Source organism: Cinclus cinclus, chromosome 19, assembly GCF_963662255.1.
Source record: "Cinclus cinclus chromosome 19, bCinCin1.1, whole genome shotgun sequence".
In the NCBI taxonomy this organism is placed as follows: Eukaryota; Metazoa; Chordata; class Aves; order Passeriformes; family Cinclidae; genus Cinclus; species Cinclus cinclus.
The window spans coordinates 8024042-8039282 of NC_085064.1; the positions used below are offsets into that span (position 1 = coordinate 8024042).

Consider the following 15241-nt stretch of genomic DNA (forward strand, 5'->3'; position numbering starts at 1 on the left):
TCACTACTCTGGTGGGTTGTTGACAGGGTTTTGAGGGAAATCTTGGGAAATTGAGATGTCACATTTGAGGCTGGGAAGGTGAATGCTCTGCCGAGCATTTCTTTGTCAGGGAGACAATAGATCCAGGCAGTAGCAAGGAGTGGTCAGGATTTTTAATTAATTTCTGTCTTTCTTTCCCCTTCACCCTTTGTTTGCATCTTGTTTAACAGGGATCTGAAACAAAAAGAGGTTGATGAAGTGCTCAAAGGAGAGAGAGCTGAGTGAATCTGCATCATAGCTTGGCTCAGGTGCAGATACTCTCGAGGGGTTGAGGGGACCAGCACCCAAACCTGCCTACTCCAGGTTTTGGCTCTCTGTGACCTCATAGTTCAAACGGCAAGGCCAGGAGACTGGGGGCAGCACAGTGTGGGATGCTGTGACACCAAAGTGATGCTGTCCCACACTGCACCCCTGTAATTCATCGACAATCACTGGCCCTGCCCTCCTCCCTGTGAGAAGTGCCATGGTCTTTGGTCACTGTTTTTGAGCATGGCCATGGCATCTGCTGCAATTCAGGCAACCATGCAGTGCAGATAACCCCGGGTGACTTTCCCAGGTTTGACACAAAGCAAAGATGGACCCCAGGCTGTGCAAGCCTATCCCCAGCCCCACAGCAGCTCCAGCTACCCTCACTGTCTCAGAAATCAAATCTCCTCTGCCCTTTTCCCAAGGTCTCTCTGATCAAAAAGCTTCCTACTGTGCAGAGCAGCCTGTGCCTTCCTCCTGCCTCCTTCCTCCAGTATTTGATGGGCACTGTTTTATCCACTTCCAAAAGACATCAGACACCTGAGGCATGTCCTGCAGGTACATCTGACAGCTCTGGTCTGGTTTTGTTGGGAGGCATTTGTTGAAGGATAACTATTAGTCTCAAGCATTCTCGAAGCATGCTCTCCTGGGAACAAAAGAAGTGTGAGTTGTGACAACAGTTTGCTGCCAGCCCCAGCATTTGTGTAATGGCAAGACTTGATACTTCAGTGTGGCACCAGTTGCTGCTAACCTGTTCCTCCATCACGCTGATGGGAGTAGGTCAGTTGCCACAGATGGTTAAAAGCAGCTCAATCTCAAAAGGTGCTTTTCTTGGTTGGTAGAACAGTGAGGAGAGCTTTTAAAAGAACTGTCTGCTGATTCCTTACCATGGAAAAGCAGAGCTGGAACCAAAGACAGTGAACAACAGAATACCCTTGTGGCAGTTCCAGCCCCAGGGAGATGGCACAGGGGTGAGCACTGCCCTGTAAAGCTTTGCCCAAATCTCAAGCCTCCAGTAGAGCCTTTGGCAGGGATGCAATGTGGTCAGTCCCCTGCCAGGACACCAGCCCTCCCCTGACACCATGGACATGGTCATGGCATGAGTGAGCCCAAAGCCAGGGCCCAACAAACAGACCCAGAAATCCTCTCCATGCCAAAACCACCCCCTGCTAATTGTCTGCTCAGCATTTGCTGCAGAGACTGGGGAGGTTGTTCTCATTTACCTCTCTTAATTTTCACAAATCACAGAGTCGTCAATAAGCTCAGCTGCATTCCTGTGGCTTGTGTGGACTGGCTGCTTTTTATTCGATCTGATTTCTTTTTAAATTTTAATGGTTTCTGAATTGGGAATGCTTGCTCTAAACATACACACCCCTTTCCATGCCTGCCCAGGCGGTTGCTGGCAGGCAAGCCTGACTCCTGCTCCATGTTCCTCAATGGAAGTGGCTGGGAGGCTCTGCAGGGGATGTACAAGCCCATGGCAGGGAGGCAGGAGCGGGTGGGTGGCTCCTGGACTACTCACAGCCCATGGCATGTGGCTTGGGGTGAAACGTCCACAGCTCTGCTCCACCCTGCAGCACCCCTGGGCTCCCACACTGCTCAAGAAGAGTATTTGAAGGAAACTGTGTGTGTTATTTATGGATGCTTTTAGCTCCAGGAGATGCTGGGATGAAGGTCTAACGCTGCTCAGATACCTGTGGGTATCAGGACAAAGAAACACACTCCCCCCTCAAAACTCCCAGCCTCCCTCTGGCAAGCCCCTCACCTTGGTGTCTGGGAGCTGAGGGCACTCCCAGACTACCAGAATGGGAGAGAACAGTTAGTTTGGGTGCCATGAGCACAAGGACGTGCCCGGTGCAGGGTCTGATGGGTGTGTTCCCACCCGTGTGTTTGGGGGCACCGTTGTGGTGCTCCGTTCTGCACGTCCTGGCACAGCCCGAGCCTGGCCCCCATCCCTCGTGCCCAGTCTCCATGCTGAGATCACTGGGCAGCAGGGAGGCGTGGAATGCCAAGAGCTGCTCCACTGAGGGCTTTTAAAGGGAGGCCTCGGCATTGTTTTTCAGCTGGAGCAGGAGGCGAGAAGAGCTGGCAAGGCAGGGTGTGATGTGTGAGTGTCAGCAGCCTCGGCGTGGGGCAGGGTACGTGCGAGCCCCATGAGCCTGGGCTGTGCAGGAGGCACGGACAAGCTGTGACCGACCGGGCAGGACGTGCATGTAACACCTCAGCCAAGTCAGGATTTGTTTTCAGGCTCGGCATGACGGGTGGTGGTAGCCACGCTGCCAGGGGAGGGAGAATCCATCACGCTGTGTGTGGGACGCCAGCCAGGGTTACCCTTGCTGAGCTGCTGGAGTTAACAACAAGAGTCTCATGGCAGCAGGAACACGGCACCAAGCCCAGGCAGGTCAGCCAAGCTCAAGCCAAGCCCCACTGGCAGGAGCATCTTGTGGTTGCTCCACTTTGGAAAGCTTCAGGCCGTGTTTTTGCGTGACACCGGGCTCTGGAGCAGCATCTCTGCCCTGTCCTTCATTCACACGGGCTCCTCTCAGAGCCTGGGCTGGCCGCACAGTCGTTGCTGATGGATGCAGCCAGCTCCCAGCAGACACACGCTTAATTAGCGTGGGGGTTTGGCATCTGCACGAGTGCTAATTGAGCTCCTTATCAGAGCCTTTCTCTGCAGTCCAGACAGCCCGTTGTGGTACAGCACCTCATGGAGCAGTTGCACCAGCCCAAAGGCCTCAGGAAGAGCAGACAAGGCAGATCAGAAATGCCTGTGGTATCTCTGTAGGATATAAGGGAATCAGCAGCTAAGGAAGGTCAGACTTAAAAGTTCTTATCTCACTTCCTGCAAATAAGGTTCGTGTGTACAGCACTGAAGCGTCATGAGCATCATGAGAGGGAGTTAAAAAACATGCTGTCTATAAATAAGTAACATGTTTTGAGCTTTCATTCTCAGTCTTTAGAACTTGGCGTCTTTATAAATTTGTATTTTGGGTTATTTTCCCTGCATTGAGAAAGGACAGAAACATTCTTTTCTGGGTTTTAAATCTCTTGAAATGCAAGGGACAATCTCAACAGACACTGGGTTCCAGAAACTGAAGCATTAACATTCCCCTCTTGCTTTCTCTTCCTCCCCCAAGAAGCATCTTGAGACTAGTGATAAAACTCAGCCTTCAGCCAACACTGGGTGGGGAATCTACAAGGAAGGTATTGACATTTCATGAGGCCAAATGTTGATTGGTTTCTATCTCTCCATGAAAGTTCCAATAGGTTTGAATTTCGAAGCAAACATTTAACCATCATTACTTTATAGGACTTTGTATGCTGTGATTTGCTGCACAGGTGGCAGCATTTCCAGGCATGGAGGGCTGATCCCCCCCTAAGAGCATATGTGTTTGGGCCTCTTTAAAATCTCTTCAGGTAAAATATATTCCAGTATTTCTAGAAATACAAGTCTTTGTGTAGGATCTTGCTGAAGGCATGGGTGAAAAAGGGAATCAGCTGTGAGACAGTAACAGGGAGCCTGGAGCTTCTTTGGAAAGTGCAGGGAGAAGATGAGGAAACGTTGTGAGGAAAGTTTATCACTAAACAAAACACCTCCAGGTTATAGAGGAGCTTCTGCCAGATTGTAGCTACCATATGGCATTCCAGGTTGTCTGATGTGGTTTTGTGCAATGACTGTAGGTCTGAGACCTTTTTGTTTCTGGCTTAGACTTCAACTCAGAGATCTCTGCTTTGGGCAAAGTGCTCAAATAAGGCTTTGGCCTTATTTGTTTACAAATTATCAGTGTTGGCCTATTCAAGTGCAGCTCTATCCTCATCAATGGGGATGATGCCTGGTTTGGGTTAGAAGGGACTTTAAAGCTCATCTCCTTCCAACTCTCTACCATGGGCAGGGACACCTTCCACTATCCCAGGTTGCTCCAAGCCTTGTCCAACCTGGTCTTGAACACTCCCAGGCATGTGGGGTCCACAGCCTCTTTTAGTAACCTCACCACCCTTATTGCAATGAATTTCTTCCTAATACCTTATCCAAACCTACCCTGCTTCAGCTTAAAGCCACATCCCCATCCCTCCCATGCAGTGGTGGTATCTCCTGCTACTGGCCACCCTGTTGATCTCCCATTGGGTCCTAGGCTGCTGCTTGCCTGCATCTGCTGAAGGTTTCCAGCAAAATGTGAATGCTGGGTTTGCACAGAGACACAGGTCTTTGCATTCCCTTCTCTTAATTGTCCGTTTCCGGGAATAAAAGAACAAAACTAAACCCCAGCACTCTGCACAGTGCCATTAACTGGCCATAAAAGTGTTTTGCTTCAGAGGCTGGGTGGTCAAGTGGTTTGAGAACAAGAGTGGAAACCATCATCTCCCAAGTTTCCAAACTGTTCATGTCACTGAGCCTCTCCGGGGCACGATGCTTCACCCCATATGTCTCTGTTTACTGTCGATAAAACAGAGCTATTAATACTGCTGTGCTTCAGGGTGATCTTTTGGACTGTAATTAATGTTAAAACCTTCTGAGGTCACTGGCTGGAAGGAGCTGGAGAGGTGCAGAGGCTGTGTGCTGCTGGGCTGCCAGCCTCCACCACAGCTGGGGTGAATGGTCCTGAGTCCAAAACAACTTGTTCACAAGGAATGGAGATGAAAGAGTTTCCTCTAAGGTTCTTGAAAGGGGACTGGCTCCAGGTGAGGTAAAGTAATTGGGTTTGTTCTTAAAAAAAGAATTTTTGACAAGATCAAAATCACTTTAATTCTGATGCTTTTTTCCATTTACATAGTGTTTTGGTTTTTTTTTCCCTTACTTTATCAAAAATAAAAGATGAAACAAGGGCTTTTTTTTTTTTTTGACATCTATTTTTTAACTCAGGCCTGACCAGGAGAGATGTTTTTGCTCTTGGCAGCTGAGTGACTTTGTTCCTGTGTGAGCTGGGCAGAGGGGAGAAGTGCAGTCAAAAGGCTCACACAGGTCTTCAGCATTACCCAAAGGGGTGGATGTGCTTCAACACCCAACTAATCCTCCTGACCCCACTGACGATGGAATAGGTGAAATGGGCACTAATTGCTGAATATTACAATTATGTTTTGATAAAAATCTTCTGTTTTCCAAGGAAAGTGCTCTGGCACTGATTGCCTCAGAGCTAATGGAGCCAGCCTGAGCCGCTGCAGGCAGAGCAGAGGTTACACATTAGCTCTGCTCACCCTTTTCCCAAAGCAAACGCAGCAGCACAGCCACTGTGGCTTGGCAGGTGACCCCAGGATGGGCATGGGGAGCAGCTCTCAGCAGTACCCTGATGCTAAGCCCTCTTACTGCTTGTTGTGCTTTTGCTGATGAGCAAGAAGAGCCCTGCAGTGGGTGGGCAGCCAGACCACTGGAGTCCCTGCCCTGTCCTGCTGCAGCTCCTCATCTCCTGGGGCTGGAGCCCCCCTGCCCAACACTGGGTGCCCCTGAGACATAAAGCTTCCTTGCTCCCAGCAGGAGACTCCTCACTCCCCTTGAACCTTCTGCCTGCTGGAAGGAGGGAAAGGACCAGTGGCACCTTCAGGATGGGATGCAAAGCCCAGCAGTCAGACTCCTGCCTGGAATTCTCTGTTGCCCTATTGCTCTGTGTGTCCCTCTGTGAGAACAGCCTATGTGTGGTACTTGTGAAGTGGCACTGTGTAGATGTGCTTCTTGACATGATCCCACTCTGAGCAAAGCTCCTGGTAAATAAAGGAAAATGATGTCATGCCAAAAGGATGAAATAGCATCTCCTTGGGTGAGCCCAGTGTGTGCATCCCCTGCATGCCCCAGCTTTGTGAAAATGGGAGTTGTCCCTGCACACAAGCGAGTTCCTTGGCAGTCTGCTGGCATCCTTTCAGACAGCAAGTATTGTTAGGGAGCTAATGCTAATTGCTTGGAGGGAATATGTCCTGTGCTGGGAATTGCTACCGTTCAAATGTCAGTTCTTATCAGCCGGATGTGGGATGTGCAGGGCCTGCAGGCAGGAGAGAGGGGGCTGGCAGTGCTCGTGTGTGGGATGAGGAAGAGGGAGGCATTGCTTCTGTCACCCCCAAGGATGCTAAAGACTTAGGACCATTCCTTAAATAAACATACCTCAGGGTCTCAATCCCATTTAAGCTTCAGCTGCTTTTATGATACTTCTTGCACTCACTTGCAAGAGCTGGTCAGTTTTACCTTAGGCTAAGGAGGGGTGGTGTGTTATTTCTCAGGCTGGGTACCCACCACCAGGCATCTCAGACCTCTGAGGGGTTCAAACCACCCCCTGCATTTTGTCAAAACCAGCTTGAGTTGCCATGCCCAGCTCGGAGTGAATAAATATGAACTGATGCCCTTTGGGAGAATGGACAGAAGATTGTCACCCCTGCTGTGGAGAAACATTCTCATCTTGGAGCTTTGATGCTCTGAGCAGGACTCTGAGCTCAGCATCCCTGGACGTTCCCTGCAGCCACAGCCTGTTTATTCAATGCTCCATCGGGCACAAAAGCCATATTTTACTGTCAGATGCTATCCATTAGCTTCAAGTGCGAAATTATCATTCCCACCCTTTTGCCAGCCCCACCCTTGTGAGGAAATGAGGGAGCAAACAACTCAAGGGCCGTTCACAGGATGAGGACGAGCTGTCAGTTGTCAGCACAGAGCCCACTTATGGCAAGAATTACTGCTGTGCTCCCAGAAGGGCCACAGAGGAGCCCGGCTCACAAACACCACCGTGTTATAATGTTCACATCAATGCACGGCAGGGCAACCCTGAGGTGTTTGCATCTCTCTGCAGTCAGGGGGATTCAAGGTGCAGCCCCACAGGGGTCCCTGGGACAAGGGGAGAGGAAATGGAGCCCCGTAGATTCCAGAAAGGGATGAAATGGCCTGTCCCCTCAGCCCTGGCTCCTATCCCTGGGTTCTCCTCTGTTCCAGGAGATCATCTCACATCTCCTTGAGATGCCAAAACAGACTGATTGTGCCTGGACCACATTTTTCCTTTCTCTTCTGAAGACCAGTTCCCTTAACAACCTGGTGGTGTGGGACTGAGGGATCAAGACATTGTTTTCCTTTTGCTTCCTGCCTTTCAGGTTCACCCTGTACGCAGTGGATACACGAGGGAGACATTCAGAGCTGAGCACAGTCACCCTGAGGACAGCGTGCCCACTGGTAGACGACAGCAAGGCAGAAGGTCAGTGTTCAGGTGCCTCCTGTTTCACACCAGGAGACATTTCCTGCTAATTTTGATATTCCCCTCTTCACTGTGCTCCCACAAACCTGCCCAGATGCTTCTCTCCCAGTGAGAAAGCTCCTTTAAATCCACCCACGGACAAAGGGATGCTCATGTGGGGAGGGGTGACAAATTGCAGGAGTGTCCCGGGGCAAAGTCTGCTTGGCTGGGAAGCTAATGGCTCTGTGATGCCACACAGGCATCCTTGCCATGCATGGATGTGGGAGCTGGTACTCTGTGTCTGACACAAGCCCCCTGGATAAAGAACAATCTCTTCTCTCAAACCTGAGAGAAGCATCCCTGCCTGGGCCATGCAGGGTACCTTTGGCTCTGGGTGTTTGAAGGGATACTGGGGACAGCTAGATCCATTTGGAAATAGAAATGTTGATAAAAGTCCAGCTACTTTTGCACATTTGCATTGTTTAGTTTTGAAACTGATCCCACTTATCTTTACATCCAAAGCAGAGCACCTGGGTGCTTTCATATTTAAAAGGATTCCTCTATGTGACCATCATGTTACCTGTTCTCTTTCTTGCTTGCTTTCCATTGAGAATATCACACAGAAAAAAAAAAAAAATTAGTGCTTAGTTCCATGTTCAATATGAAAAGCATTCCCATGGAAAAACAGCAAACAGGAGACTAAGGAGAAAGAAGGAGATGTGGTTTTGCACATTTTTCATCTCTAAAAGGAGATTATTTTTTTTTTACAGCAGAGAGTTAACACTCTTGTTTAACACATCTGAGCTGCTCCAGCTGGTGCCCACAATGATGAGGCCCTGCATTTCTGGCTGAAGGGCCATCGTGGAATCAAGTGTTGTTTTCTTACCACTCTGTAGCACCATGGCTGCAAATAGCTTTTGGTTTGATGAATTTGGGAAGGGCTTGCCTGCCCTTCCTGAGAGGACAAAGCTGTCTGCCTTTCCCAGCAGCTTTTTGCCTCTTCTCCTTCTGTTCCTTCATGGAATATTACTGGAGTCTTTGGAACAGCTTTGCTCGTGCAGGGCACCCACTGCAGTATCAGCCTGAGGAGTTGCTGAATGCTCTGCAGTCTTTGAACCCTGCTGCAGGCAGCCCCAAGGGACTGGCAGCCACCCCAGCTGCCTGTCCCTGTCCTGTCAAGGGCTCTGCTCCTCCTCTTCCCATGTTAGTACCTTCAGCTGGTCATTAATACCATGCCCTGATCCTTTCCAGAGATAGCTGACAAAATCTACAACCTCTACAATGGCTACACGAGTGGGAAGGAGCAGCAGACAGCCTACAACACCCTAATGGAGGTCTCTGCTTCCATGCTCTTCCGAGTGCAGCACCACTACAACTCCCACTACGAGAAGTTTGGAGACTTTGTCTGGCGCAGTGAGGATGAGCTGGGGCCCAGGTACCTGTCCCTTCCCTGTGTCTTGCCCTGCCCCATGCCCACAGCACCCCTCTGCTTGGCCACTGGGGGTGTGACCCCCATGCCTTCTCCTTGTCTCTAAGAGAAGTCCCCTTTTGGTGTTCACCAAGCTGTCCTTGCATCCCCTTGGTGGTCAGTCCTTGGATGAATGCTGGTGGGACACCCGGCAGCTGGATGGTCTTTGCATGAATGTTTGTATCACCCAGCCTGAACCACATGGGTGATGCTTCGAATGAGCTGGGGGATTGGAAACACTGAGGAGTGGGGTGCAAAGGGTGTCATATAGGCCTGAGAAAGTTTCTCCTTCTCCTTTTGTTCCTATCTGATTGTTGGATGTGGTTGAGGATCTCTCCATGGATGACAGCTCACAACTATTTACACCCCTCCTGGACATAGATCCAAACTGGTCTGGGGCTTGTTCTCCTCCAGAGATGATCTTGGTCATAGTTTCTTTGGTAGTTCATTGGCCTCTGGCACAGAACAGTTCTCATCCTTCCCCCTGCCTTCCCTCTGATGACACTGCAGGCTTGTTTGTCCTTTGAAATTGTTCTTTCTTCTCTGAATCCCTGGGAGCCATCAGCTTCTTCTTACATCATTATTTCCCCTGTTACTTGAGATCCAACGCACTGAAGGATGCTGTCTAACACAATACCTGCATCAAGCTGTGGGACATCAGTCCCACAAAAACTGCCAGTTCCAGGACCCAGCTACATCTGGAACCCCTGGTCAATTTGGCTGCTGTCTGTTGTCCTCACTGAGCCAGGGGAGCTTATCACAGCACTCCTCTGCCCTGCTCTGCACTTGAGAAATGTGTGACTTGCAGCCAAGGGGATGGATCTATAAAGACCGAGGCAGCCAGTGCCAGGCTCGTGACAAGAATGAAGCTTTGCCATCCAGCATCCAGCCTGGCTTTTCAGGCACTGACATAGCAGGAGGCAACAAGGATTTTTTTAATTTTTTTTTTTTTATTTTCCAAGGGAGGCCATCTCCTAACAGGATTTTAATTGACAGACTGTTCTGCTTCCCAGGGGGACATGCATTTTTGTACCTTGAAATGTTTATCAGATGAGTCTCAGCTTCAGAGTAAATGTTCGCTCATAAAACAGAGCGACAAGAGGGGAGTCGATTGCCTCTGTGTAATAAATACATCACACTGAGGTCCTCGTGAGCCCAGTTTCCATGAAAGCCACAGGTTACTGCAAACAGCTGCTAGCAAAAAGACACACTGACAGCCAGATGTCCCAACCAGACCGTTTACATTAAGGAGACATTAAAAACTTAGCTCATAGGTGGCCCTAAACCAGGACTTTCTATAGTCAGCAGCATCTCAGCACCTGGCTTGCCTCATCCTGCTCATCTCCTCTAGCAACAGCAGCCCCTTTCCTGCTCCCTCCATTCCTCTCACAGACACTGAGTGAATCTCACACAGCTTATTTGTTCCAACAGGACAGAAAAATCTGTCTAAATCAGTGAACTTTACTGCTACTGTGCATCTAGACCTCTGGGTCTGGGAAGCCAGCATGCCTCCTAACACAGCCGTGGGGAGATTTCACTATTATTTTCTCTTACTGTGTTTTCAGGATGAATCTTACGATCACTGCAAGCAGGTCATGGCTTTTAGGAGGGGACAGAACGAATAATTAAGTTTAAATCTTCTTGCCATGCCCCTATTTGTGGCTACCAGCAACACTGGGGTCAGTATGTGGCATCAGCCCAGGGCTCACAACCTGTCCCCTGCTCCAGCCAGTCACCCAGGCAGGCAGCTGGGCAGTCCAAGGGACATGAAATGCATCTCCAGAGCAGCTGACTTCTGGTACAAGGGGGAATGCAATGTTCTGATGGGAGGCTGTGATAAGAGGCCATCAAGTCCTGGACTCACTGTCCTTGTGCATGAGGGTCTGAAAGACCCAGGTCAGTTCTCAGCAGAGTGGAAAATCTGAATTTATGACAAAACCACCTCATACAGGAACACAGCAGCCAGGCAGCCACCCTCTCCCTGCGGTCTCAGGAATCTCATCCTTCCTTTCAGCCCAGGTATCAGTTTTTAATGGCTCCTTCATGCGTTTCACCCTCTTTTAGTACCTCCCTCCGAGGTAAGGCAGGGCAGGGTTTGGCTGGCTCTGGTTATATTTTTGTCCCATATTAGCCCTCAAGGTGAGTGTTGGCAGTCCCCTGTGCAGCTGGAGGGGACAGGAGCACCCCTGGCCCTGGGCAGAACAGGAAGCTCCTACTCTCAGGCAAATCCTTGCAGAGCTGGGGCTGGCAAGAGGGACCTCAGTGCCCTGTCTCCTGTGCAGTGGGAACACTGGTTCATGCAGAAGCCCTTGGAAAGTGCCCTGGCAGCAGACACCCATGCCCTTCCTTTTCCTCTCCCCCACCATGCCACAAGGCACCACAGAGGGAAGTGGCTGCTTAGAGTTGTCACTATTTTTAAATCCCCCTCTTCATCATTTGTGACTGTGCTGTGACCTCCTAAGTCCTCCACCTAAGTGCAGTCCAGAATCAGTCCTTGGCTGCTGTGGTGGGCATGTGGTGGGAGAGAGGGCACTGCTGGCCCACACCAACATGAGGGCATCCCCATCTGGGCTGTGGGGTGAGGGGGAAGGGGGTCACTTCTTCCTTTTGAGGACTGAGAGCTTGGGGTCCAGCCACAAGCAGCCAGGAGAGTGAGTCCCCTCTCGTTCCCCTGCCATCCCCTCCCAGTTCCTGCCCTTTAATAAGGCAATAAATCGCCATTTCTTGCAGGGATGAGGTTGGTCAGCATTTAGGAAGATTTCATTTCCAGTGTTTGAAAAGGTGGTTGTTCTGACCCGACAGCCCTCCGTAGGGAGCACTTGGGTAATACCCAGGGCTTGATTTATGATGTTAAATTGGCAACCCAAGAACTGCTCCTGTAATTTATTACCCAGTCTTCACCAGAAAGCCTCTCTCTCTTTCTCACCCCTCCCCTCACCCACTCTGTCTCTCTTCCTCATTTTTTTTTAAGAGGGAACAGCTGACAGTCGAAAGCTAAATCTAACATTTACACATGACTTCATTACCCTGCTAAATTAAAGTACTCAAAGCGGTGAAACCCATCAAAACTGGAGCTTTGGCACTGGACATCAAAAGCGAGGGGCCTGATTCCCTCTCCCCTGTGACCCTGTCTCCTCTGTGACCACAGTTCAGTGTGTTTTCAGTATTTGACAGGGCCAGCCCATCATGTACATATCCCATCCTTGAACACAGGGTTTTTCATGGTGTTGACTGCACAGAGTGATCTGGGGATGCAGCAGGTGTGTGGAGACAGCTCCAGGAGAATCACAGAGCCTGGCACAGCAGGCATCAGCAGATTGGGGTGGTTTGAACCCTGAATTTCTTGCCATCCTTGAAGTACTTCTCACACATAGGAATATTTGCCCGGATAAGAGGCCTGAGTATATATCAGGAAGCAAGGAGTGAGTTCTAGCATGGTGAGTTCTAGCAGTATCCAGGAGATTAAAGTGTAGTGGAGCAAGTAATGAAAATGGGAAGGTAGAGAAGGCCAAGGGAAATGGAGGCAAAGGCAGGTTGTGTGGGAGAGAAGTGAGACATAGGAAAGCTGTGGAGGGTAGGATAGGGGAAGTGTGAGAAGGGAATAGAGGAAGGGCAGAGCGTGGCTAGCAGACAGCCAACATATCCACTCCTTGTGTTGTTGGTTACCCACCATGGGGGTTTGCCTCAAGAGCTGGTCATGGCCCCTCCTCATTGCTCCCCTCTTGCTGTGGCTGGGAGAGGTCTTGTGGTGAGCTAGGATAGTAACCAGTTTGGGGGGCAAATCCAATGATTGCTTGCTTGACTTTTGTATAAACAACTTCCCCATGTTGGCACAGCATTCAGGTCCATGGACACCAGCACAAGCATAAGCTAAACGGCTGGGGGAGGGCCAGTACCCCATTTTGGCAGTAGAGGTGCTTTACTATGAATCAAGGTGATCATGGAGTTGTGGCCTTAGTTCTTCTCTGTGAGGGTGTTCTGGCTGAGTGCTCTCCTCCTGAGCATGGTCAGCTGACATAAAAGTCCATCCCATGAGGTGATGTGTGTCCTGCACTTGTTCAGCCTTCCCTGAAAGGTGCAACTAGTGCAGATGTTAAGAAACAATATCCCAGCATGAGAATGGGGAGCACTGGAAGGATCACCAACTCCTGACTCTAGGAGCAGGTCAGAAGGAATTCATCCAGGCAGGTTGATCCCAGCAGGAAGTGTCACAGGTAATGGCTTTTGGTCCCTTCCAGCTGCAGTGATTTGTTGAAGTTTGGCAACTGTAGTGACAATCACTGCAGAGTTTGTTTTGCTGCTGAGCTGGGCTTGAATCAATCAGTCTTCACCAAAAGCACCTAATGCCATCATGGAATTTGTAAGTCCAAGAGGCGCACATCCAGCAGCACAGGACCTGCTCCTGGCAGTGTGTCAGGTCTTGGTGTGTGGTGGGAGCACCAGATGCTGCAGAAGGTCAGGTGGCTGCTGCAGAGAGTAACGTGAGCAGAGGTGTTGTGTCAGAGCTGGGCACAGCTCAGCCCATGACGTCATTATTATAGATGGGTGTGTGTAGCTAACAAGGCTCAAATTGCCCAGTCTGGCTTGCGTCTTTGTCTATTAAATCCATAAATGGATATCATGGAGTGTTGTCCAAGAAGGGCCAACTTCCTTTGTTCTTCCTTTGCCCTCAAAGCTGACCCAGAGCACATCACCCTGGGGAGCAGTGGTTTCCATGTGGAGCCCTGGAGGAGCAGTGGTTTCCTGCAGCCTTTCATCCAGAGTTCCCACTCCAGAGGGAGAGGTCTGAGCTGGCTGGTGGTGCCAGGATGCCCTCTCGCCTCCTGTCGCCGCCTCTGCCCTCCGCTCTGGTGCTGAGGTGACCCTGGCAGCCCTTCCCTGGTGTCCCATCCCCAGACGTCAGGCTCCTGATGCTCCCCCTGGGCTGGGAGCTTGCAGTCCAAGCTGCATTACCACTCAGCTTTCATAATCAAATAATCCCCATGTTTATGCCTTGCTGACTGACAGTGCTGCCCCTGACATATCATTATCGGGAATTTACATTCCTGCAGGAACTGCGAAATCCCCGACTCCCGAATCCAGAGCTTTCCTGTGGCACCAGAGGGAGAGGAAATAATCTGTGATCTTGAAACTTTCAGACCACTGAAGTAAACCCTCTTCCCTCCCTTTGTTTGATTTAGCACTTTGCTAACTCCCACAAGGGGATTCTTGGTTTCTTACGGGTTTATTTTGTTTTGTCTTAATGTGTTGTGCTTTTTTTTCCTCGCTTTTCTAGTGTCAGTCTTTTTGGGCTCTTTACCTCCTGCAGACTTGGGAAATCAGAAAAGGGAGGGATGTGCTCAGCAGTCAAGGGCAAGAAGGTGCCGGGTGTCTCACCAGGGTGCCAGGTGGGGCCAGCACATGTGCTGGAGCTGGCCAGGATCATATGGTGGTGGTGACAATCTAGCTGGGACAGACTGTCCCCAGGGCATGCAAACTGCTCCAGTGGGTCAGACCTGAAGTCTTGGTGCTGTGTAGGTACACCCAGAACTTTGGGAAAAACAGAGCTTCTCTCCACTTGGAACAGGAAAGACAATGTCTTAGGCAATGGGTCTTGCCCATTCTTGCCACAAGACAGAGCTGATGGCCGAAGTCCTGACTCCTGACCTCCCCTGTGCCTTGCCCACACTGCTCTGTTCCCATCTCTGTCCCCTCCAGGAAGGCTCACCTGATCCTGAGGAGGCTGGAGAAGGTCAGCAGCCACTGCTCGACGCTGCTGCGCAGTGCCTACATCCAGAGCCGCACCGAGACCATGCCCTACCTGTTCTGCCGCAGCGAGGAGGTCCGGCCGCCCGGCATGGTCTGGTACAGCATCCTAAAGGACACCAAAGTCACCTGCGAGGAGAAGATGGTCTCCATGCTGCGCAACACCTACGGGGAGTCCAAGGGGCGGTGAGGGAAGGAGCGGGCCTGGAGCTGTGGGAGGCAAAGGGACTCTGAGGAGTCGAGGACTTGCAATATGCTGAGTGGCTGGTGGGGTTTGGGGTCGGGTGATGTTCAGAGGGGGTGGAAGGGGACAGCGAGGCCAAACAGGACTTTCTCACACAGACGGCAGAGAAACAAGAAATGAGCAAGTTGGACCTTAATTTCTTTTCCTTTTTTTTTTTTTTTAATTTTTCAAGAGTGAAAAAAAGAAAAAAAAAAAAAAGAAATTACCTAATTTGACTCAGCATAAAAGCCTCTCCTTTTTATCTTTTCTTACTGAATTTCCTGGACTACACGCTCCAAAACCCTGGGAGGAGGAGATACCCACTCGAGGCCGGGGCCAGGCAGAGGGGAGTTACTGGGTGCTGGGTGATCCCCTCCC

The 15241-nt window shown here is 50.4% G+C and overlaps 1 protein-coding gene across 1 annotated transcript in view; it reads left to right on the forward strand.

Moving 5' to 3' along the window:
• Positions 1-14830, forward strand: part of ASTN2 (astrotactin 2) — a 315039-nt gene extending 300209 nt beyond the window's left edge. Inside the window, exons 21-23 of the mRNA XM_062505713.1 lie at positions 7348-7448; positions 8679-8862; positions 14593-14830. Of these exons, the coding sequence (XP_062361697.1) occupies positions 7348-7448; positions 8679-8862; positions 14593-14830 (523 nt within the window). The remainder of the gene's footprint in view (positions 1-7347; positions 7449-8678; positions 8863-14592) is intronic.
• The last annotated feature ends 411 nt before the right edge of the window (positions 14831-15241 follow it).